The sequence below is a fragment of the Mus caroli genome, chromosome 7, assembly GCF_900094665.2.
Source record: "Mus caroli chromosome 7, CAROLI_EIJ_v1.1, whole genome shotgun sequence".
Lineage (NCBI taxonomy): Eukaryota > Metazoa > Chordata > Mammalia > Rodentia > Muridae > Mus > Mus caroli.
Window position 1 is genome coordinate 84,136,623 of NC_034576.1, and position 24,702 is coordinate 84,161,324.

The window sequence follows — 24,702 nt, forward strand, 5'->3', positions numbered from 1 at the left end:
GGATCACCTTACTCTATAAACTCACACAGCTACTCCTCATGGTGCTGACTTCACTTTATAATATGAGGAAACTACGGGAGACTTTTCAGGCTAGCCAGCGTTTGGTCCTTAGCCTGATCATTTATATCAGGCTTGGCTGTTTAACTAGTACTAGGGTTGGACCTGAGCCTGGTGCGGGCATGTTGGACAAGCACTCTAAGTGATGAGTCATCTCCCTCCCTCCTTCTGGTTTCAGGCAGCTGCTGACTAGGTTGCCCAGGCTGCCCTTGAACTCTAGCCCAGGCAGGCTTAGTCTCACCCTCACTGCTCCTTTCCTCCTGTAGTCCAGCCTCACAGGTCTTCTTCTCTTTTCCTGATGTGTCCACCATGCTTTTCAGAAGGTTCTGTTCCAGGATTGAACCAGTTTCAGCTTCCCAGAGTAGTTGTAGTGAAGGCCAGAGCCCCTTCCCGCCTTATCGTCCCAGAGTAGCTGAATTACAGGTCCGTTCCACCAGACCAGCTCACAATTGGTTCATTTCTTATTTTCTTAAACCCCGCCCCCAATTCTTAACCTCTCTATACTGGAAAGTTACATTCTCCTCAAGTTCAAGTTCATTCCCTCTGTGACGTTCTAGTAAGCTCTAGGATAGCTCATCGCGCTATCCATCTGGGGCTTACAGATGAAGGGTAGAAGTGCTAAGTATGTCGCATCCACAGAAGTGTCCTCTTTATGTTTGCTTGCTTTGAGGAGGACCTTGACTTTGTAGCTCAGGCTGACCTGGAACTATTTAGCCCAGGCTAGCCTCGGGCTCACAGTAATGCTCTTGCTTTAGCCTCCCAAGTGTTGGGCTTGAACCATCATAATAATTATGATGTTATCATCATAATGTTATCATAATTATCCTCAAATTATTATTAAATAGCCATAAAAACAGTGTTGAATGACTGTGATAATATTCCACAGACCAGCCATCTCATTTAACTATTGTGTTATTGGGCCTTTGGTTGGAGAACATTTTCATGTTCATGCAATTTAAAAATTGCTGTTTTAAAATTGGTATTTTAAATTTAATATTGGGTTTCTTTTATTTATTTTTGGTATGATTTTTTTAAATGTCCAGATTCAAGCTCTATTTACATTTTACCCTCTAGGTTCTTCAAGATCACGGGAAAGCCAATACCATGGTAGCATTAATGAAAGTTTATCAAGAGGAAGATGAACTCTATCAAGAATTAGTTACCATGGCAACCACATTCTTCCAGTATTTATTGCAGCCATTTAGAGACATGCGAGAAGTTGCAACTTCATGTAAGCTTGGTATTTTGGTATGTTTCCTGGTATTTTTTATCTTACTACCTTCTTTGTATTATTATTTTAGCCACATATAAGGTTCAGTCTGTTTTCACTTTGAGTTCATCTTTATATTTAGATTTTATATATTTACATATATATTCATATATATACATACATACACACATATACATAGTTTTTATTTATTTACTAATCTATTTAGAGACAGGGTCTCATGTAGCCTCAGCTGGTCTCAAATTTACATTGTAGCTGAGGCTAGCCTTGAATTTTTGACCCTCCTGCCTCCACTTCCCAAGTGTTCATCAGTGGTAGAGTTTGTGCCTAGTGTTCAAGGACCTGCACTTTGTCTCAGTACTGATAAAACTACCACCATCAATAAAATCCAGGCCTGGTGGCACAGGTCTGTAAGTATAGCCATGCAGGAGGTAGGCCAAGGCCTGCCTGGGCAACAGAGAGAGTCAAGACCCAGTTTCAAAATAAAAAGTGAGGAAGGGTGTAGGGCTGTGGCTCCGGGGTAGACGGCTTGCTGAGTGTGTAAGCCTTATCCTCAAAGGAGAGGACATGGACTAAAAGGGAAGCTACTCCTCTGCTTATCTTCTCAGCCCCTTAGAACCCTCCAGGTTTGGAAGTGTTAGCGCTGTTCCTGATGGAGGACTGGCTTTGATATGATGTGCATTTCCTTTAGCTTATTCCCACCTGTAAGGACACATGTAGATTTCTTAGAAATGAGAGGCAAATTTAAATAGCAGGGCTTTGATTGTAATTCAGTAATTTAAACTTTAGTAATTGCCGTTATTCTGATTTCATTAGGGCAGTGGTTCTCAGCCTTTCTACTGCTCTGACCTTTAACACAGTTCCTCGTGTTGTGCTGACTGCCAACCATAAAACTCTTTTCATCGCTACTAAATGACAAACTGTAATTTTGCTACTGTTATGAATCCTAATAGAAATATCTATGTTTTCTGATGGTCTTAGGTGACCCCCGTGAAAGAGTTGCTTGGTCCCCCAAAGGGTCACAACCTATAGGTTGAAAACCACTGTGTGAGGGTGACCCTATTATGAAAAGGCATCATCAGTATTGCCTCGTGTGCCAACAGCTAGAGTCAGGAGACGGCAGGGAGATGCTCTGCTCCCCCCAACACTGGCTGTCTCTCCACAGGCTCGTCATGACCACAGCAGGATGCTGTGCTGTCTGTCTGTACTTCTCAATCCCCCCAAACTCCCGCATCCCCGGACGGGGTGGTTCTCATCACTGCTGCCAAAGCCTGTTGTTTAGTCCTTACGTGTGTGCATGTGTGTGATCATCGAGCTATTACTCATACACTACACCTCAGAAGTATACATTTCAGTGATGTTTAATGCATTTAGGTTGTGTAACAATTACTCTCTAATATTAGAACACTTTTTTGTTTAACATTTAGTTGTGTGTGTGTGTGTGCGCTCACACCTGCATAGCACACATATAGAGGTTAGAGGACCACTTGTGCAAAATAGATTTCCTCCTTCCACCATGTGGGTTCCGGGGATTGAACTCAGGTCATCAGGTATGGCAGCAAGTGTTCCGACCCACTGACGCAATTCACCAGCCTACAATATTAGAATACTTTTAACCCTCAAAGTAAACCACAGACCCGCCACCCGTCATTTCTCATTTTCTCCAGCTTTATGTAATCCCTAGTCTACTTTGTCTCTGTACTTGACTGCTGTGGAATTTTTATTATGTTTAGCTTTTTATCTTTGTATGTGATATGTGTATGTGAATGTTTATGTGTGACTGTCGGCTTGCTGACCTGTTGAGCTGCTGGGGCTCCTCCTGTCTCCATTGCCCATTTTGGCATAATTGACTTGGCAGTTTGGCAGAATTTGGCTTGGTTTATGAGGATGTGTGTATCTGGCTTTAGATGGATTCTGGACTCTAGGTGGGTTCTAGAATCAGGCAAGGCAATGACTTTCCCCTCTGAGCCATCTCCCCAGCCCGTAGAAATCTCACATAAGGAGAACTACACAGTGTGTGTAGCTGTGCCTGCATCCTCACTTGGCCGGCAGGCTTCACTTCTTTTCCCTGGCAGACGACCCTCATGGTGAGGACAGACTGCCCTTGTTCACCTGTCCACTCTTGGTGGACACTTGGCTTGTTTACACTTTTTAGATATTATGAATAATGTTGCTGTCAGTGTATGTGTATTCATACCTGTGGCTATCTTTCTTTTTCTTTTTTAAGTCAGGATCTCAGCTTGCTCACTGTGTAGCACAGGATGGCCTTGAACTTGGCCTTGGCTGCCTGAGCGTGGGGTTGCAGCCACAGGACTTTCATTTCTCTGGTGTGTATATTCTAGGAAGTAGACCTGATGCATCACATAATAATATCTAGCTTTTGTTTTTTTAAAAAAGCTTAACCTTTTGAAGGCTGCCAGACTTGCCCAAATCAAGTGCACTGTTTTAGTGCATCTAAGTGTGGGCTCACATTTGTATCAACACCAACTTCTGGTATGTTTTGTTGTTTTTGAGATCAGATATTGCCATATAGCCCACAGCAGTATTGATTCATGGCAATTCTCCTGCCTCAGCCTTCCAAACAGTGAGATTACCATGTGTCCCCACCATGCCTGCCTTCAACACTTGTTACATCTGTCTTTATTCTAGGGTAGGAAGTGGTATCACATAGCATTGGCTTGCATTTGTGTAACATGAACCCAGCTATGTCACCTTCCTTCCTTGGTGGAAGGAAACTGGATGCTGGATGCGCAGGAGTACTGAGTTTGGACTGTTAGAATAGTGCATTGCAGACTGGGCAATGTATAAACAACAAAAAGACTTTTCCCTTATAGTCTGGTGGCTCCAAAGTTGAAGATGAAGGTGCTGGCAGACCTGGCATCTGATGGGAATTTGTTTGCTAGTGTTTAGCTGGCTGTCCTGGTGTGTCTGTCCTTACATGGTAAAGAGCAGAGAGACCTTAAGCCCCTTCTTATTTATAAGGGTATCACTCCTAACCACAGGGCTGAGTACGCATGGCTTAATCCATCCCAGGGTGATTTAGGTTTCCATATATGACATCAGTCCATAGATATGAGTGGCTCCGCCTTGAATACATAAATGTGAATATCTTTTAGGTGGCCATATTACATGCTTTTAAGTATTCAAATATTAAGTATTTAAGGTTCCTAAAGAAACTACAGCAGAAGCAGCACTTGAGTGCTGAACAATGGACATCTTCATTTGCACAACTGTGTGTTATTACCTAACTGCTCCCTGGAACAGTTGAAGTAATGCCAAGTCTGTCAGTGCTTTCCCTCTGTACCCAGAGTACACCCTTGTCTCCAGGGATGCCCAGCACGGAGCCCATGATGTTCAGTCAGGAACTGACTAAGCAGTAGTAAAGAGTGGTTACAGCAGTCCACAGACACTTCAGCATTTCCTAATGGCGGTGTTACATCATTCTTTTGTAGAAGTCCCTGGATGAGGATGAGCTGGGTCCTAGAAGGGTGGCTGCCCTACAGAAGGAAGCCAGTGAATGGACCAGACGGGCTGAAGAAGCAGTGGGCTCTATCCAAGACATCACTGTGAATTATTTTAAAGAAACAGTTACAGCATTAACAGGTGAGACCACTGTACTAAGATAAATGTAATTTTTATTTTATGAAAATAATATTTGCATGCATCTTCAGTACCAGGTTGCACATTTGGTGTGGGTTCTGGGAACTCAGTGGAGGACAAGCATGATGAATCTCTAGCCTGGTGAGCAGAGAGAAGTCTGTGATGTGCTTATTCAGCACATCATAAGTGGTAGGGGCAAGATACAACACTGAATAAGAACAACAATGCTCTGAAAGCAATTGGGTCGGCTTGGGGTGTTCACGAAAGGCCTCCTGAGAGGAACACGTGCCCATGACTGAATAATAGCACACGTTGTACAGAGGCTCGAGAGGGCCTGGCAAATAGAACTTAAAGCAAGCCGATAGGCTGGGTCCTAGAGAGCGTAGAGAGCTTTTTATGAGAAGGAAGCTGGCCAGCCAGGCAGGGTGGCACTAGCTGAGGCTTTGCACTGTCCGGTATAGCCCAAAGTAGGAAGTCTTGTCTGTTAGTCTGCATGTTAAGGTATCATATGTATATGTGATATACAATAATATAAATACATACACATAAAGTGTGACCCTTGATATCTTTTCACTGAGGGAAGCCAAGGGAGGAACTGAAGCTGAGCCCTGCGAGGCTTGCTTTCTATTTGCTTGCTAAGCTAGCTAGCTAGCTTGCTTGCTTGCTTGCTTCCTTCCTTCCTTCCTTCCTTCCTCCCTTCCTTTTCTTCTCTTTTCTTTGATTGAAAATAGGTTTTGCTCTCATGTAATATAGTCTGATTATGGTTTCCCCTCCCTCTACTCCTCGCAGTTCCTTCCCGCCTTATCGCTTGACTGGACCACCCCCTTTCTGTCTCTCACTAGGAAATAAGCAGGTCTCTAAGGGATAGTAGTAAGATAAAACAAAAACTAACACAAAACAACAAACAGAAGGAAAAGAGCTTAAAGAGAAGACATGAAAACATAGACCCACGTGTTCTCACATTCAGGAGTCCCATAAAAACATTAGAATGGAAGCCATGATATATATACAAAGGACCTGGTACAGACCTGGTCTAATGTGTAGTTGGTGAACATTCTGTAGGCTGCCACTTCTTCTGAATGACGATGTCCTTTGCAGAAGCTTTTTAGTTTCATGAGGTTCCATTTATTAATTGTTGATCTTACTGCCTATGCTGACGTTCTGCTCAGAAAGGCTTTTCCTGTGCCAGTGAGGTCAAGGCTATTTCCCACTTTGTTTTCTAACAGACTCAGTATACCTGGTTTTTATATTGATGTCTCTGATCTATTTGATCAAAAGCTGAGTTTTGCAGGGGACAGGTATGGATCTATTTACATTCGTCTACATGCAGCTGTCCACTTTGACCAGCAGCACCCTTTATTGAAGATGCTTTTTTTTTTTTCCTTTTCATAGTGTATTTCTGGCTGCTTTATCAAAAATCAGGTGTCCGTAGGTGTGTGGATTTATATCTGGATCTTCAACTTTATTCCATTGATCAATATGATAGTTTTTGTGCCAATACCATGCTGTTTTTATCACTATAGTTCTGTAATACAACTTGAAATAGGGTGTGTGTGTATGTGTGTGTGTGTGATGCCTCCAGAAATTCTTTTGTCATTCAGGATTATTTTAGCTATCTTGGGTTTTTCTTCTGAAGCAGAAGATTGTCCTTTGAAGATGTGTGAAGAATTGTGTTGAGTTTGATGGGCCTGTGTTAAATCTGTAGCTTACTTTTGGTAATTGCCGAATTTTTACTATGTTCTACTGATCCATGAGCGTGTAGGATCTTTCCATCTTCCGATCTTCTTCAATTTCCCTCATCATTGTCTTAAAATTTTTACCATACAAGTCATTCAATTGCTTGGTTAGATTCACTTCAATATATTATATATTCTTTGAGAACATTGTGAAGGGTGTTGGCTTCCCTGGTTTCTTTCTCAGTCTGTTTGCTATTTTTGTATATAGGAAGACTACTGATTTTTCAGAGTTAACTTTGTGTCCAGCTACTTTGCTGAAAATATCGACTGTAGGAGTTTGCTGATGGGATTTTCGGGTCTCTTTTATGCACTGCCGTATCATCCACAAATGAAGATACTTTTATGCACTGCCATATCATCCACAAATGAAGATACTTTTATGCACTGCCATATCATCCACAAATGAAGATACTTTTATGCACTGCCGTATCATCCACAAAGGAAGATACTTTTATGCACTGCCATATCATCCACAAAGGAAGATACTTTTATACACTGCCGTATCATCTACAAAGGAAGATACTTTGGCTTCTTTCTAACTTATATCCCCTGGCTTCTTTCAGTTGTCCTTTTTAAAAAAAGATTTATTTTATGTATATGAGTACACTGTCACTGTCCTCAGACACACCAGAAGAGGGCATCAGATCCCATTACAGATGGTTGTGAGCCACCATATGATTGCTGGGAATTGAACTTGGGTCCTCTGGAAGAAAACTGGAGTTCTTAACTGCTGAGCCATCTCTCCAGTTCTCTTTCAGTTGTCTTATTGTGCTGGTGGAGACAGACTTCACGTTGAATAGGTTCCTGATTTTAGTGTAATTGCTTGGAGTCTTTCTCTTTAAGTTGATGTTGGCTATGGATGGGCTCCTTATAAACTGCCTTTATTATGTTGAGGTGTGACCCAGTATCCAGGGATTTTTCTCTCTTCAGGACTATTATCATGAAGGGGTGTTTGACTTTGTCAAAGGCCTTTTTAGCATCTAATGAGATGACCATGTGGAATTTGTCTTTCAGTTTGTTTATATGGAGGATTACATTTATAGAATTATATTTGTTGAACTATCCCTGTATCTCTGAGATGAAGCCAACTTGATCATGGTAGATGATCATGGTATCTTCTTGGACTTGGTTTGGAAGTATTTTATTGAGAAAGTTTGCATCTATGTTCATAAGGGAAAATGGTCTGTAATTCTGGTCTTGTTGTTGTTGTATTTTTATGTGGTTTGAGTATCAGAGTAACTGTGGCCTCGTAAAACAAACTGGGTAGTTTCTGTTTATATTTTGTGGAATAATTTGAGGAGAATTGGCATTAATTCTTCTTTGAGAGTCTGATCGAATTCTGTACTAAATCCATCTAGCCCTGGGAATATTTTTGTTTGTTTGTTTTGAGGGACTTTTAATTACTTGCTTCTATTTCATTAATAGTTATAGACCTGTTTAAATTGCATATCTAATCTAGATTTTACTTTGGTAAGTGGTATGTATTGAGAAAATTAATTTTAAAAACATTTTCCAGTTTGGTGGAGTACAGGTTTTTAAGGTATGTCCTTATGATTCTATGTAGTTCCTCAGTATATGTTGTCATGTCTCCCTTTCCATTTCTAGTTTTGTTAGTTTGGATATTCTGTCTCCACTTTTTTTTTTTTTTAAGATTTATTATTATATATCTAAGTACACTGTAGCTGTCTTCAGACACACCAGAAGAAGGCGTCAGATCTCATTACGGATGGTTGTGAGCCACCATGTGGTTGCTGGGATTTGAACTCATGATCTTAAGAAATTAAGAAATCCACCTGTTGCCAAGTGTGGTGGTGCACGCCTTTAATCCCAGTACTTGGGAGGCAGAGGCAGGTAGATTTCTGAGTTTGAGGCCAGCCTGGTCTACAGAGTGAGTTCCAGGACAGCCAGGGCTACACAGAGAAACCCTGTCTCGAAAAACCACAAAAAAAAAAAAAAAAAAAAAACAAAAAAACAAAAAGGAAATCCACCTGCCTTTGCCTCCCAAGTGCTGGGATTAAAGGTGTGCGCCACTACTGCCCGGCCTCTCCAAGTTTTTTATGTAGGCATCTAATGCTATGAACTTGCCTCTTAGAATCACCTTCATTGTGTCCCTTAAGTTTGAGTATGTTGTGTATTTGTTTTTATTCAATTTTAGAAAGTCTAATCTGTCTTGACCCATTTTTCATTCAGTAGTGAGGTGTTCAGTTTCCTTGAGTTTGTAAGCTTTCTGTTGTTTCTGTTCTTGATATCCAGCTTTAATCCACGGTGGTCAGCTAGAATATGGCATTATTTCAGTTTTCTTGGATCTCTTGAGGCTTGTTTTGGGTCCAAGTATTGGGTCAGTTTTGGAGAAAGTCCTGTGAGGTGCTGGGAAGAAGGTGTATTTATTCTTCGTGTTTGGGTGAAATGTTGTGTAATTGTCTGTCAGGTCCATTTGGTTTATTATGTCAGTTAGCTCCAGCATCTTTCTGTTTAGTTTTTGTCTGCATGACCTGTCTGTTGGGGAGATGGGTATTGAAGTTTCCCACTGTCATCTTGTGTTTGGTGCATAGATGCTAAGAATTATAGTGTCACTGGGTAGTGGTTGGCACATGCCTTTAATCCCAGCACTTGGGAGGCAGATGAAGGTGGATCTCTGAGGCTACCTGGTCTACAGAGTAAGTTCTAAGACAGCCTACGCTACGTAGAGAAACTGTGACTCAAAAACCCACTACCAACAATGAAAGAAAGAAAGAAAGAGAGAAAGAAAGAGAGAAAGAGAGAGAGAGAGGAGAGGAGAGGAGAGGAGAGGAGAGGAGAGGAGGAGGAGAGAATTACAATGTCCTCTTGGAGGGTTTTTCCTTTGAGTTAGCAGTGTCTTTATCTCTTCTGATTGGTTTTGGTTGAAGTCTATTTTGTCAGATATTTAAGTGGCTACACCAGCTTGCTGCATAGGTCCATTTGCTTGGAACATATTTTCCCATCTTTTTATTGTGAGGTGATTTCTATCCTTGATATTAAGGTGTGTTTCTTGGATGCACAAAAGGATGGATCTGTAGAACATCTGTACAGGAGGCCCTTTTGACTTTTAGAGTCTCCATTGAGAAGTCAAGTGTTATTCTAATAGGTTGTTACTTTATATATTACTTGGTCTTTTTCCCTTGTAACTTTAATATTCTTTCTTTGTTCTGTACTTTTAGTGTTTTCATTATTATGTGCTAAGTGGACTTTCTTTTCTAGTCCAGTCTATTTGGTGCTTTTGAATGCTTCTTGAACCTTGATAGGCATTTTCTTCTTTAGGATGGGAAATTTTTCTTTTATGATGTTTGTTGAAAATATTTTCTGTGCCTTTGACTGGGGTTTCTTCCCCCTTTCTCTATTGATTTGGCCTTTTCATAGCGTTCCAGATTTCCTTGATATTTTATGCCAAAATTTTAATTTTTTTTAGATATAATGTTTCCTTCCTTCCTTCCTTCCTTCCTTCCTTTTTCTTTTTTGTCATAGGTGTCTATTTCTTCTATCTGCCTGCAAGTCTTTCTTCCATCTCTTGTATTATGTGGGGAGACTTGCCTCTGAGGTTCCTGTTGGAGTTTCTAAATTTTTCATTTCCAGATTTCTCTGTTTGGGATTTCTTTATAGATTCTGTTTCTACTTTCTAGCCTTGAACTGTTTTATTAATTTTCTTCCACTCTTTGTGTTTTCATAGGTTTCTGTAAGGGCTGATTCATTTCCTCTTTAAGGACCTCAATCAGCCATAAAGGTTATTTTAAAGTCTTGGTCTTTACTCAGGGCCTATAGGGTTGCTGACCTCTAGTGGAGACGTATTGTCCTGGTTGTTGTTTTGTATGCCGGTGTCTAGGCATCTAGGCTGGGGATGATTGTAATTCTAGGGTCTGATATCTGGTCTTGTCTTTGTTGTTGAGTATTTGGTTCCCTGGTTTTGTTGCCCTCTCTGGTTCTCTAGTTTGGTGGCTATGTGTTGCTGGGTAGGAATTTCTTTTGGGATCCTGAGAGGTGTGGCCACTGAGGGTTCCAGGTATCTCTAGGTATTGGGAGCTGACACTTAGGAATAGGGATGGGCTAAGAAAGGACATCGGGAGTTCACTAGACACAGGAAAGCCTAGTGTTCCACTCTTGCAGGTGGTCTGCTGCAGAGCTGGAGATGAAACTGGGGGATTGGACTTGGAGGAGCTGAGGGAAAGGTGAAGATCAGCAGTTAGCCTACTTGCTTCCCTGGCTGGAATGCCTGTTGGAGTTGGGTACCAGGATAAAGCAAGGAGGGGGGGATTTGGAGAGGAAGACCTGTGTGATTCCCTGGAGGAGGGGACCAGGGGAAGAGAGACCTCAGCAGATTGTCTGCTGCAGAGCTAGGGTTGTGGTGAGGCTAAAGGAGGAGTGAAGGTCTAGCCAGCCTAGCTGTTTCCCTGGCCACGGTGGTCTGCAGGTTCTCAGTGGGTGTCTGCTGGAGCTGGAGGCTGCTTCCCTGGCTGTCAGCCGCTTGCTTTCTTACAACTGGGAACCACAGGGATTATAGTGGCATCATCCACAACGGGCTAGGCCTACTACATCGATCAAAAGTCAAAAAAGGCCCTACAGACATGCCCACAGGCTGATGGAATCAATTGCTCAGTTAATGCTCGTCTTTCCAGGTGACTCTGGTTTGTAACAAGTTGATGAAAACTAACCAGCACACCAATATATTAGGATTTGAAATTAGACTGAAAGTAGAGTAATGGTCTTAATGTTGGTCAGACTGTTCATAGGAGCCTGTCTAGCCACAGAAGTAGTCTGGACCAAAATATAAAATCAGGGGTCTCAGTGAGGTAGGTGGGTCATGAGCTGGCATTGTCCTGCTTGTCCTGAAGGTTTCTATCAGTGACCATGTATTCCTTTTTGTGATAATCGTTTTAGTGATAAGAGGCAACAAAGAACTCAGGATTCATTAGTGCGTTATACTTTTGTTTTACTTTATTAATTATAACTCAGGAATGCAGAAACAAATGGAGCAGGATCAGAAGAGATTTGGCCAGGCTGCCTGGGCCACAGCTATGCCCAGGCTAGAAAATCTCAAGCTCATGTTAGCTCGGGAGACTCTGCAGCTTATGAGAGCCAAAGAGCTGTGTCTAAAACACAGGCAAGCTGAAATCCAGAGAAAGGTGAGACGAAAATAAATATATCTTTTCTCTAAAACCATGTATTCCTTTAGATTGCCCTTTCATCCTAGGCATTGGGAACGAGCTCTGTTCTTCTCACCACACACTTCAGTAGACAGGCTACTTACTAATGAGGGTGGGCCAGGACACTTCCCTTCCTGGTTCTCTAACTCTCAGTTTAGGATTGAAGTCCAGCAGTACATTCAGTATATACTCATGCACGCATACACACACACACACACACACACACACACACACACACATTTGTGCATACATGTGCATGCATCATGACAATGTTCTGAAGCAGGATCCTTCCTGCAGGAGCTAAGCACGTTCTTCACCACTGAGCCCAGCACGCTAAGCAAGCATGTGCTCCATCATATCTTAACTAAATGGCTTTTCTTCATAGCATCATAGTCAGGTAAATCGTTCCCATGACCTTAGGACTTTAGAGTCTTGTCAGTAGCTGTCTTACATCCAGCTGCTTGTGAGAAGATGCCACAGTTGGAGTGACTACAAAGACATTTCACTGTTTCTCACAGCTCTGGAGACTAGATATCCACGATCTAGGTGCCTGGGGATCAGTGTCTCTGGTGAGGGCTGTCTGTGGCCACTCGTTCTCACTGTTTGCTCACAGGGCCTGTCCTGTGTCCATGGAGAGAGGAACCACACTAGAACCCTTCACCTCCACAAGGCCCTGCCCTCTTGACCTCATCAGGCATAGTCACCTCCAAAGGCTCCCTCCCTCCAACATGGTCACATTGGGATTAGAGTGCCAGCATCCAAACTTGGGGTAACACCTTCCACCCATGACACAGTCTCATCGCCATTATGTTTACAGACCATGAACGTGTTGATTTGTTTTAAGGGTAAGGTGAAGTATATGTAGAAAATGCTGAGTGAGTTCAAGTTTGTCTCTTGCTGTGTTTCTGCCTGTCTCCTTTCTTACCGTTAGCGCCATGGAAGAGTAGAAGGCAGCCAGAATGCTTTGCAGTTTTCTCTCACTGTGCTAATCAATCTATTTCCTTCTCCATACAAACCAGGTGGAAGATCTTCCGCACCAAGGAAAGCAGCTAGATGTTGTGGATGAGCTAGAGATACAGTGTTATGAGGTTCAGTTGGAGTTGTATGATGTCAAGCTTGAGATGCTGAGAAATGAGGAGACAATCCTTGTCACGCGGTTGGACTCTGTTAAGAGACTTATAACAGGTAACGTTAATGTTTATGTAGAGGGAGGTGAGTCACGTGTTTGAGGACAGACAGACCAGTTACCAGTTGCTTCTTATGGCTGCTGAATGTTTTTAGTCTCTCTTCAGTATTTTCATTATTCAGTATATTCATTATTCATTATTCAGACATACATGAGACAAAGAAATCCTTATGCCCATTACATAGAGGCACTTAGTGAAAGCAACTTGCTGATAACTGTAGAGGTTTTCAAATGTGTAAAATATGTAAAAATGAATATCAGTTTTTAAAACCAAAGCCATACACTCTGTCAAGTAACCTTATTTTTACCCAATGCATAGTAAACTCATTTAAATAATAATAGTAATAATAATACCCACAGAATTTTAATGGCTGCATAGTACTCCATTTTTCAGGCATGCTGTGATTTCTAGTTTCTTCCTGTCTTGAACATCAGTGCAGCAAAAAAAATTTTTTGCATGTGTCCTTGTGTGTAGCACAGAATTCTGGTAATTTATGAGATAAATTTCTAAAGCTGGAATGGTTGGGTTAAGGGCAATGCTTTTTTAACATTTTAATATATATCTGCCAAAATGGCACTAGACAGTCATTGGAAATCCTTTCCTCTTCCCTCTGTTGTTTCCAAGGCCTGGTTTATAAAAACCCCTAGGGAGGCTACACAAAAGGAAACCGTAGCAGCTGTACCATGTAGCTATAGCTGACCTCAAACCCACTGCAGTCCTCCTGCCTCAGGCCTGCAGAGGGCTGGGGTCACAGGTGTATACCACCATACCTCACATCAGTTTCCTTATTGGTATTTTAATGTTTTTGTTGTTTTAAGACAGCATTTCTCAGTGTAGCCCTGATTGTCCTGGAATTAGCTGTGCAGACCAGGCTGGCTTCAAACTCAGATCCACCAGCCTGTGTCCTAAGTACTGGGGTTAAAGGCATGCACAACCACTGCCTGGCTCTATTCTATGTTTTACAATGCATTTTATACATGTATACCATTGTGCACTGCTCGTACTTGCCACCTCCGTTACCCTTCTTTGTCCTTACCCAGCTCATGTCACCTTACTTTCCCAATAGCTCTCCTCCCACTGCTGTGTCTACAGACACAGCACACACAGTGTTATAGACTCCTTGGGTTTTGTTTGTTTGTTTTTGGAGACACACTCTGATGTAACTGGCTCAGCCCAGCTCATGATTGCTTCGTAGTCAGTGGTGGACTTCAATCCCCAATCCTTCTGCCTTCACTTCCCAAGTGCTGGGAGTGTAGGGTGTAGGTGTGTAGTGTTGGGGTTCAGGAATCACCACCCAAACCACACGAACACTGATCTCAGTTAAGCAGGAATAGTTTATTGGATGCGTACCCCAAGACTGAATGTTCAGGACCACAGAAAGGACTCAGGTGCCTAACTGTGGTACGTCTGTTCCCAGGGCAGGCATATAAAGGAGAAATCCCACAAACCCATACTGAGCTCATATGCTGGTGCAGGAAGTGTTGCCCAGTGGTCATCTCGGACTCAAGCCATTTTAGACATGACAGTTCACATTGACCTTGAACTTGATGGGTCCTATGTAAAGCTTAGTGGAATTTCTTAAGATGAACAAGCTTCACACAGAACATAACAGGGATGTGGTCAGCTTGACCCTGCTCTGAGACAAGCTATTTTTCTGTGTCAATGACTGGCAGGTATTTTATAGCAACAGTATGAAATAGCCAGCAGGCATGGAACAAAATGGCTACAGCTATGCTGGGGGTGGGGAGCAGACCTAAAATTTCCTCTTTGAATTGACTGAAGATTTTTTTCTGAGGTCAGGGGGATAAGTTAAACAAAATTTTATATCAGCCTTTGTTGGCTTAAGTATTTGAAACTTTGTTCTCCTTTAGTAAGTGCTGCTGCTTTTGTGCGCTCAGACCCTGCTATGCCCATGCCTCCCAGGAGGCCCTAGGATTGGAGCTGCCCTGCCCGTCCCGTGTCAGTGTAGACGTTCCCATAATGTTATACCTGAGGCAACAGATGTACAAGTAAGCAGAAGTAGACATTTCAGTGAGGTAAAGGGACTGAAACAGAGAGATAGTCCCCAGGCACAAGCAAACCAAGCGCCTTTGGAGGTACTAAACAGAAAGGGGAGACTCCTGGAATTAACATCTGTAGGTGAATTATTACATTACAGTGTTGACTGTGTTGTACTGTGACTCTGATATCTTCTATGAGCCTGTGTATGAGCAGAGGCCTTTTCCTTCCTTGATCAGGGAGAGGGCTTAACATTTTGATGGGACTAATGATGTCTAAGACCTTGTTGTTGGTGACCTGAAGTCTCTGGATGGTGAACATCATCCCAGGATCCTTACTCTAAGTCACCTTTCCTGCATCATCTAGGTCATTTTTAATCTTAATTTAAGTGGGGTTGATGGTTTTTCAAATTTTTTTTGAGTGGGCTTCAACCTTCTGTAATTGAAAATAATTATTCCTATCAGTTACTCTGTGAGCTAATGTTTTATAGCTCCATGTAGCACAAAAGTACACATCTTGTCCCCACAATCAGGGTCTCCATTTGAGGGGCAGGCATATACCTGAATGGTGGCCAAACTATTTTCCATACTCTGGATCCCACATTCAGAAGACTTAGAGAACGAGAGGACATATATGTTTGCAGTCTTTGGGCACCTATTCCATTTTGGCTCGGTTTACATAGGTCAAAGGTGAGAGTGGGAACCACAGGCAGTGGGTGATGCTAGTAACGAGGCTCCCGTCTGTAGGTCTAGCCAGCGTTCATATGCGTTGTGCTGGGGCACGTGCCTCAGCAGCTCAAGGCAGCACACAGAGTCTCCAGAGTCTTTCCTGGTTAGATTTTTAATGGGCCCCGTGGGAGTTGTCTTATATCTAATCACTGGTCTGAGTTCTGATGTTTCCTAATGTGAACTTCAGATGAGAGTGAGGAATCCAGCATTGGGTCCCATCTATTTTTATGGCCATCAGGAGAGTCAGGATCACGAAGTCGGGTCCTTTTCAGAGTGTGCCTAGGATTGGCGTTTTGACTTAGTGTTTCAGTCTGTGAGGTGGGATAATGAACGTCCTATTTTTCTTCTGCAACTGCTCCCCCCTGACATTAACATTGCCAAAGAGGCTCAGGAAGGCTGAAATGCAGTCAAAGGCTGGGCAGTGGGGCATTTCTCAGAAGCATCTGCTTAGATGATCCAACTGAGAGACGGGGAGCATTCACATCAAGTGCACTGGTTAATATCAGCTTTCAGCAAGCCCAGAGTTCAGCAGCTCCACCGGTGATCCCTGTAGTCAGGTGAAAATCTGCTGAGACATTTATAGACTCGGGACAGGAACTAAAACCGTCTAGTAATTAGGGAAGGTGAGAAATCCCAAGACCAAGGGGCAAATCCCATTTTTAAGAACAGGCAGGTTTACTTATCTGGAGTCTATTTGATCTGTGGCAGGTGGATCCAAGAATTATGACTTTGGTTCCCTGAAGCTTATGTGAACTTTAGTTTACAAAAGGATGTACATTAGTATTTATACTGAAATCCATATTTTAGAAGAAGTAGTTAATGTCTATAAGACAGCGACAGTAGACTCATGCCTTTGAGACCTAGTAAAAGCTATAGGTTTGGATTAAAAGTCATGGACCATTCCTCATTCCAGATGTATAGATTGAACAGAGAAGGACTTAGCACGATGAGAGGCACTTTCAAGACTGTATTCAGAAGGCAGCCAGAGGGAGGTTAACTTAAAGTCTTGAGCTCCACACTGAGCCCTAAGAAGCCAGCGCTTGCTTCGTTAGCTTGTCGGACTCACTGGCCAATGCACTTGGTCTGCACTTGGAATTCTTAGTCCAACAATAGCATGGGGAAATAGAAAACATTTCCCCTATTTTCTGTATATCTTATTATTTTTATACCTCTATAACTTATGTTTATGTATCTTAAAAATGCCTTTTTAGGGGCTGGTGAGATGGCTCAGTGGGTAAGAGCACCCGACTGCTCTTCCAAAGGTCCAGAGTTCAAATCCCAGCAACCACATGGTGGCTCACAACCATCTGTAACGAGATCTGGCGCCCTCTTCTGGAGTGTCTGAAGACAGCTACAGTGTACTTACATATAATAAATAAATAAATCTTAAAAAAAAAAAAAAAAAAAGAATGGGAATGGGTGGGTAGGGAAGTGGGGGGCGCTATGGGGGACTTTTGGGATAGCATTGGAAATGTAATTGAGGAAAATATGTAATAAAAATATTAAAAATCAAAAAAAAATGCCTTTTTAAACCCTCCAATTTTACACATCTTTTTAGACTCTCCAACATTTATAACTTACATTTATCAACCTCAAATACCTTTTACCTGAAGCATTTTTTATTTCTAAGTCATTTTTCTATCATCATCTAAGTTCTTTTATATCCTTTAACTCTCATCATTTACATTTATCAATTTTAAACAATTTTCTAGACCCATAAATAATTTTTTTCCTCAGACTTTAAATAAATTTTACATTTTATATTTTTTATCCAATTATTTATTATGAGACATAGGCAGTTGATTTATTTATTGATTTACTTTTTACATATTGAGACCCTGACTCACAAGCTTCTCGATGTTGCTCTTGCTTATGTATGTAAAGGACCCCCAGGACCACTTTTTTTAAAAGAATATTTATTTATTTTATGTATATGAGTACACTGTAGCTGTACAGATGGTTGTGAGCCTATATGTGGTTGTTGGGAATTGAATTTTTAGGACCTCTGCTCACTCCGGTCAACCCCACTTGCTCTGGTCGGCCCCCGCTGTCCCTGCTTGATGCTCTGGCCCAAAGGTTTATTTATTATTATACATAAGTACACTGTAACTGTCTTCAGATGTGCCAGAAGAGGGTGGCAGATCTCATTATGGTGGTTGTGAGCCACCCTGTGGTTGCTGGGATTTGAACTTAGGACCTTTGGAAGAGCAGTCAGTGCTCTTACCCACTGAGCCATCTCTTCAGCCCCCCAGGCAGTTGATCATTGAGAGCTGTCATTTACTATGAGGCCTGTGAGCAAGTTTGCTCTTTTTAATAAAAAACTTTTAGTAGTTTTTTATTAACAAATGAATTAACTAATGAACTAATACAGTGTGTTAGGGGTACCTTACCTTAAGATAAGGAGCTATTTGCCTGTTAGTCTCTAGCTGTCAAGCTACAATAAGCCATCAGTGTGATGAGAGACTGGAAGAAGGATAAATTGTAACGTGATGGCCTATGTATTGATTAAAGTGACAAAGACTAGTCCATATTTTATTACCTAGACAGTTACCCCAGGCTCTTGTGTGTCTATGACACCAAGAGAAGTCTTTGGCCATCAAAGAGGCTTTTTGCTGTGGAGGAGGAACACGGGAGAGATTGACAGCCCTTGTCTAAAGCTGCACGTGACAGACAGTTCTCCAGCTGTCCTCTGTATGTCCTCAGTTCAGGGTGTACCCTTGCAGTGCCTGAGGCTTTAGGATAGTTATGTCCAGTGGTTTTCTACCACAGGCCCAGTGGTGCCCTTTGTCATTATGCCCATATCTTCTTGGAGACCTTGGAGGGTCACTGTTAGGAATTTGGGAGTCTCTGTCACAGTAAGTTTAAACACATTAAATGCCTTATTCAGCAGAGTTGACAGATTTGACAGATTTGAGGGCTAGTATCTACCTAGCATATCTGAGTTAATCAATCGTTGTTTTTAGTTATATGCTCTAAACATTGCAAATATAAAACAGGAGACTGAAGCTTTAATCTTATAATTAACTGCATTAGTACTTAGCACAACTTTAAATATACTTCTGAACACATTAAAGGATTTGATGTCTTCAAGGTTACTATCAATCCCTGTTAGGTTTGAGCCTTATAAATGATAGTTTTGAATTGAACTTCTAGTATTAAAATAAAACTTTTTAACCCATAAACATAAACTAGGAACTTTTTTGGCCTTGGCTGGAGGGACCTGTTATCTGCTCAGCTTGTTGGGCTGCCAGGAGGAGGGGCCTTGTTGGAGTTCAGGCAAACTGAAGGAGGAAGGGTGGACTTTAAAAGCCAGTGATTCTTAACCTTTTTAATATTGTAAACCTCTAAAATTTTTTTTAATTAATAAATTTCTTAATTTTTAGTCCTGGTATTATTACCATAATTTACAGAGCAATGTATTTGATGTAATGCAGAGAAAAAGACAAAGCTACAACAGATAAAACCCTTGGGAATGTGTATCTAATTGCCATCATGTTGCATTACTCATGAGCTATATATTTTAAATGAACAGACTATGTTATGATCTTCATTGTTCCCATCATCAGATCCATAGATGCTGGGATAGGGACTGCCTGGTGTCATCATGGTTGTCCCCTCCACAGGTCCATCAATTGTTGGCTGTTGTCCATTGCATTTTCTAAACTCATCATAGTTTCCATCATTTGTTAAAATGTCTTTCTTCATTGCAACCACCATATACTAATAAAGACATTATAATCGGGGCTGGTGAGATGGCTCAGCAGTTAAGAGCGCCAACTGCTCTTCCAAAGGTCCTGAGTTCAAATCCCAGCAACCATCCACGACGAAATCTGATGCCCTTTTCTGGAGTGTTGGAAGACAGCTACAGTGTACTTACATATAATAAATTTTAAAAAAAGATATTATAATCAATATAATTCAAAATGTTCCATAGCTTATATATTTAAATAATTTTTAAAATGTTTTTCCAATATCAAAAATAAAGTGAGGCTTTTAAGAGTGATGTCATAAAGCATAACCATGACTTTTGAGATAAAATCGATCCTTTTACGTTTAAACACTCTAGTGTCTCTAAAATCGATACCAAGTATATTATTTTGTTGTTACAAATGTTTGCTGCCGGCAAGAAAAGTTCTTCTATACAATACATGAAGGTGCAGCTTTAATACCTCATTAAAGAAACAGGTTTTAAATCCTGTCTTTTATAAGTCTGATTTTTAGGACAGGAATTGCATGAAAATATTATCCCAATTTAAAAGTATCTTTAGAGAGCTGTTCCCCTGAGTTGGCTCATGCCCTGTGTTGTTGCCCACAATGGCTTTGACCCTGGGGTACTTGTTTTTTTTTTTTTTTTTTAAAGATTTATTTATTATATGCGAGTACACTGTAGCTGACTTCAGACACACCAGAAGAGGGCATCAGATCTCATTACAGATGGTTGTGAGCCACCATGTGGTTGCTAGGATTTGAACTCAGGACCTTCAGAATAGCAGTCAGTGCTCATACCCGCTGAGCCATCTCGCCAGCCCAGGGGTACTTGTTTTTAAGCCAACTTTTTGTTACCAGTGTTACAGATTTTTAACGATACATCATAAATTTTAAACAAATATTTTATAACTAAGACATGTAAAACATTATATTTAAGACCAGTCAGAAATAAAGATGGAATGGCCACATACCCATATACATTGAGAATAGACAGACCAAAATTTTCTTACTTTCTTTATGTCTTAGTCAGGGTTTCTATTCCTGCACAAACATCATGACCAAGAAGCAAGTTGGGGAGGAAAGGGTTTATTCGGCTTACACTTCCATACTGCTGTTCATCACCAAAGGAAGTCAGGACTGGAACTCAAGCAGGTCAGGAAGCAGGAGCTGATGCAGAGGCCATGGAGGGATGTTCTTTACTGGCTTGCTTCCCCTGGCTTGCTCAGCCTGCTCTCTTATAGAACCCAAGACTACCAGCCCAGAGATGGTCCCACCCACAAGGGGCCTTTCCCCTTGATCACTAATTGAGAAAATGCCTTACAGTTGGATCTCATGGAGGCATTTTTGCTCAACTGAAGCTCCTTTCTCTGTGATAACTCCAGCTGTGTCAAGTTGACACAAAACTAGCCAGTACAATTGACCCCTTGTCAACTTGACACACAAACACATCACTAGTAAGCCTCAACCCTTACATTCTTATTCATCCCCAAGATCTAAATAACTTTAAAAGTCCCACAGTCTTTACATATTCTTAAAATTTCAATCTCTTTAAAATATCCATCTCTTTTAAAATNCAAAGTCTTTTTACAATTAAAAGTCTCTTAACTGTGGGCTCCACTAAAACAGTTTCTTCCTTCAAGTGGGAAAATATCAGGGCACAGTCACAATCAAAAGCAAAAATCAATCTCCAACCGTCCAATGTCTGGGATCCAACTCACGATCTTCTGGGCTCCTCCAACTTGTGGACGTTGTACATCGTGGTGCGGAGCCTAGTGCGCACCACGATGTACAACGTCCACAAGCAGAAGCTCCTTTCTCTGTGATAACTCCTGCTGTGTCAAGTTGACACAAAACTAGCCAGTACACTTTAGATGTAATTTCAGAGGAGCACTTTACCACCTGCTGAATCCAGTTCTCATGGACACAAAGGTTTGTAGGACTGGACATCAGCTTTCTTACCAAAGAGGCTGAGAAGTTGCTGGCCCCTTTCAGAGCTGCTCATATAGACCAAGCAGCCACTGGTGGGGCTTCTCCAGCAATGCTGGACTCCTGGCTGCAGGTGCAGGGCCCCAAAGGCAGCCCCAGTTTTTGTTGTCTCAATTCAGGCTGCTCTTTTTTTCTTTTTTCTTTTTCTAAGGATCCTTGAAATGAGTTAAACTAAGTCAAAAGGTAAATGGTCAGCAGATGAAGTTTTAATTATTTTTTCCTCTGAATGTGAAACAGAGAGCAACAATTAGGCAATGAAACAAAACTACAGACAGAAACTGTCAGACACGGACAGAGTAGCATGTCAAGGACAATCAATAGAGTTGGGGGGTGGGAGCCCAGATGTCCCCCCAAAGGAACTCAAATGTCCGATAGTGAATGAGTTAAAGACAGAAGAGAGGAACCAAAAAAACCCAAAGCTGAAGTGGAAGACAGAAAACAAAATAGAATTTCAAAGACAGATACAGCGCTGTAGGGCTCTGGGGCGAGAGTCCTGACCAGGTCAAAGTGCAAAGCAGTAGATTGTACTCCAACCCCTAGCAAGAGGAGTCTGAACGTCCCTGTCCTCAGGCCCAAGGAAACACTGTGTCCAGGTTTTACACTCTGAATCTTTCCAAAAGGTACCATAAACAAAACCAAAGAAAAATAATTGTGCAGGTTAAAAGAAAAAACAAAAACAAAACAAAAAACCTTACCTCCTTATGGAGGGCCCAGCTGGTTTGGGGGCGCTCACTGTCAGTAACGAGAGGTGCTTGAGGTGGAAGCTTGGCCAATCCACCAAATGTTAAGACTCAGGAATCGCCACCCAAACCACACGAACACTGATCTCAGTTAAGCAGGAATAGTTTATTGAATGCATACCCCAAGACTGAATGTTCACGACCACAGAAAGGACTCAGGTGCCTAACTGTGGTACGTCTGTTCCCAGGGCAGGCATATAAAGGAGAAATCCCACAAACCCATACTGAGCTCAATTGCTGGTGCAGGAAGTGTTGCCCAGTGGTCATCTCGGACTCAAGCCATTTTAGACATGACAGTTCACATTGACCTTGAACTTGATGGGTCCTATGTAAAGCTTTGTGGAATTTCTTAAGATGAACAAACTACACACAGAACATAACAGGGATGTGGTCAGCTTGACCCTGCTCTGAGACAAGCTATTTTTCTGTGTCAATGACTGGCAGGTATTTTATAGCAACAGTATAAAATAGCCAGCAGGCATGGAACAAAATGGCTACAGCTATGCTGGTGGGAGGGGGCAGACCTTAAAATGCACCACCACACCTGCTATATTGTATCTAGATTCTGCAGCTGGGGAAAAAAATCATGTCATATCTATCTTCTATTTTAAGAATATTTCCTACTTTAAAGATTTTATTCAATTGTTGGTCATACTTATGATAAAATTAAAACTTTTCTCCTCAAATTGGTCTCAATCGCTGATTTAAAAAAATAGTCTCCTGCTGCTTCTCAGACTCAGAGCCAGCACCAGTGGTGTGGGCTGAGGGTCCTCTTACACTTACTTGTGAGGTCTCCTGGTCTGGGCTCCATAGGCTTCACACCTGTAATACCTGTGCTAGCCCCTGCTCTCCTGTTACCTGCTTCTCCATGTTCTCTGACTTTCTCACTTCTTTATTCTTCCAGATGAACTTTAGAATCACATTGGCAGCTTTTAAATAAACAAACCTCCCTGGAACTTTGATTGGGATTGTATAATTAGAGATTACTGGGGGACAGTTGTCGTCTTGCAGTTTTGAGCCTTCTCACCCAAGATCATGGTAGGTCTCTCCACCCTGTCAGTCTCTTTCCCAAACCCCCCAGTTCATGGCTCTCACGCAGGGCCTCAGCATTTGGTTTAATTCTGGTATACAAAGCCTTCGTAGCTCTTTTCAGTTGTGAACACTTTATACATTTAGGGGAAACTTTTATTTTTAAAAAGTTAATCTGGAAGGAGGATGTTTTCCTTTGAGACTCAGGTTTGGGAAAGAGATAGAAAACTTGTTATTCTGAGTGCTTTTGCAGGGTTTGGGATTGTTACAAGCATGTGTTTTTGAAAATTAATATGTAATCAAGAGTAAATATTGGTGAGACTGTGCTGTGTTGGGGCAGTTGTGTTAGGTAGTAGGTGTAAAGAACCCCTGCTCTCTCTCTCTCTCTCTCTCTCTCTCTCTCTCTCTCTCTCTCTCTCACACACACACACACACACACACACACCATGAATCAGACAGAACAGATCACTGGGGCATTCTGAGAATGTCTGAGCTAGTGAATACTATGTGGCCATTAAAATGCTGTTCCTAGCACATGGAACATGTTTTGAGAGAAACATTGTTACTTTGTGCAGCTATGTAATAAATGTGTGTATGTAATGTTAATACTGTTTTCCCCTACATGGTGTAATTAGCAGCCTTTCTTTACATTTAAAGGCAGTCTTTTAATTATTTCTTAAAGTAAACATGCCTAAGAAAATCATGACTCTTTCTAGAGAAGCAGGCTGAAGTGACCTACTACGACCCGTGTGAGAGCCCTGAGGAGCTGCAGAGCCTGGCTCCTGACCTGGAACTGCACCTTGGTGACAACAGAGAGCTGAGAGCACTCAGCCAGCAGTGCCAGCGGCTGGAGGCTCAGCGGGGCCGCATCTGCTCCAGGAGAGCCCTCCTCAGGAACAGAAAGGTACCTAGTGAGCCGCCTCCCTCTGCCTCGGCTTTCATTTTTAATACAAGGTTAAGGGGTTTCCCCACATAGTGATTAATGTTCTTTATGATCTCAATGGCTAGAGCTAAATGTTTTATTAAAATGCTAAAAAGTTAGGTTTCTTTCAAGATGAAGTGTTTGCCTTAATGTCTAGATTTTAATTAGTTCATTCAGTAATTGTTCATAGAATGCATAGTACTTTTATCATCAAAATAAGAGTAGGGGCCATGAGATGTTCATCCCATAAAGTGCACAGGGCACAAGCCTGATAGACAGCCTCACTTCAGTCTCCAAAACCATGATGGGAGAGGTCTTCCTCGGACTACACATGCTTAAAGAGAAGTGTGCCCGCCCACAGACCCTTCATAGAGAACTGTGCCCACAGACCCTTCATAGAGAACTGTGCCCACAGACCCTTCATAGAGAAGTGTGCCCACAGACTCTCAAGAGAGAAGTGTGCCCACAGACTCTCAAGAGAGAAGTGTGCCCACAGACTCTCAAGAGAGAAGTGTGCCCACAGACTCTTCATAGAGAAGTGTGCCCACAGACTCTTCATAGAGAAGTGTGCCCACAGACTCTTCATAGAGAAGTGTGCCCACAGACTCTCAAGAGAGAAGTGTGCCC

At 41.8% G+C, this 24,702-nt stretch overlaps 1 protein-coding gene across 1 annotated transcript in view; it reads left to right on the plus strand.

The window, feature by feature from the left end:
• The window catches only part of Whamm (WASP homolog associated with actin, golgi membranes and microtubules), a 34,056-nt gene that overhangs the window by 2,195 nt on the left and 7,159 nt on the right, over nt 1-24,702 (plus strand). Inside the window, exons 2-6 of the mRNA XM_021168583.2 lie at nt 1,132-1,305; nt 4,738-4,888; nt 11,587-11,756; nt 12,797-12,962; nt 23,870-24,057. Coding sequence (XP_021024242.1) covers nt 1,132-1,305; nt 4,738-4,888; nt 11,587-11,756; nt 12,797-12,962; nt 23,870-24,057 — 849 coding nt within the window. The remainder of the gene's footprint in view (nt 1-1,131; nt 1,306-4,737; nt 4,889-11,586; nt 11,757-12,796; nt 12,963-23,869; nt 24,058-24,702) is intronic.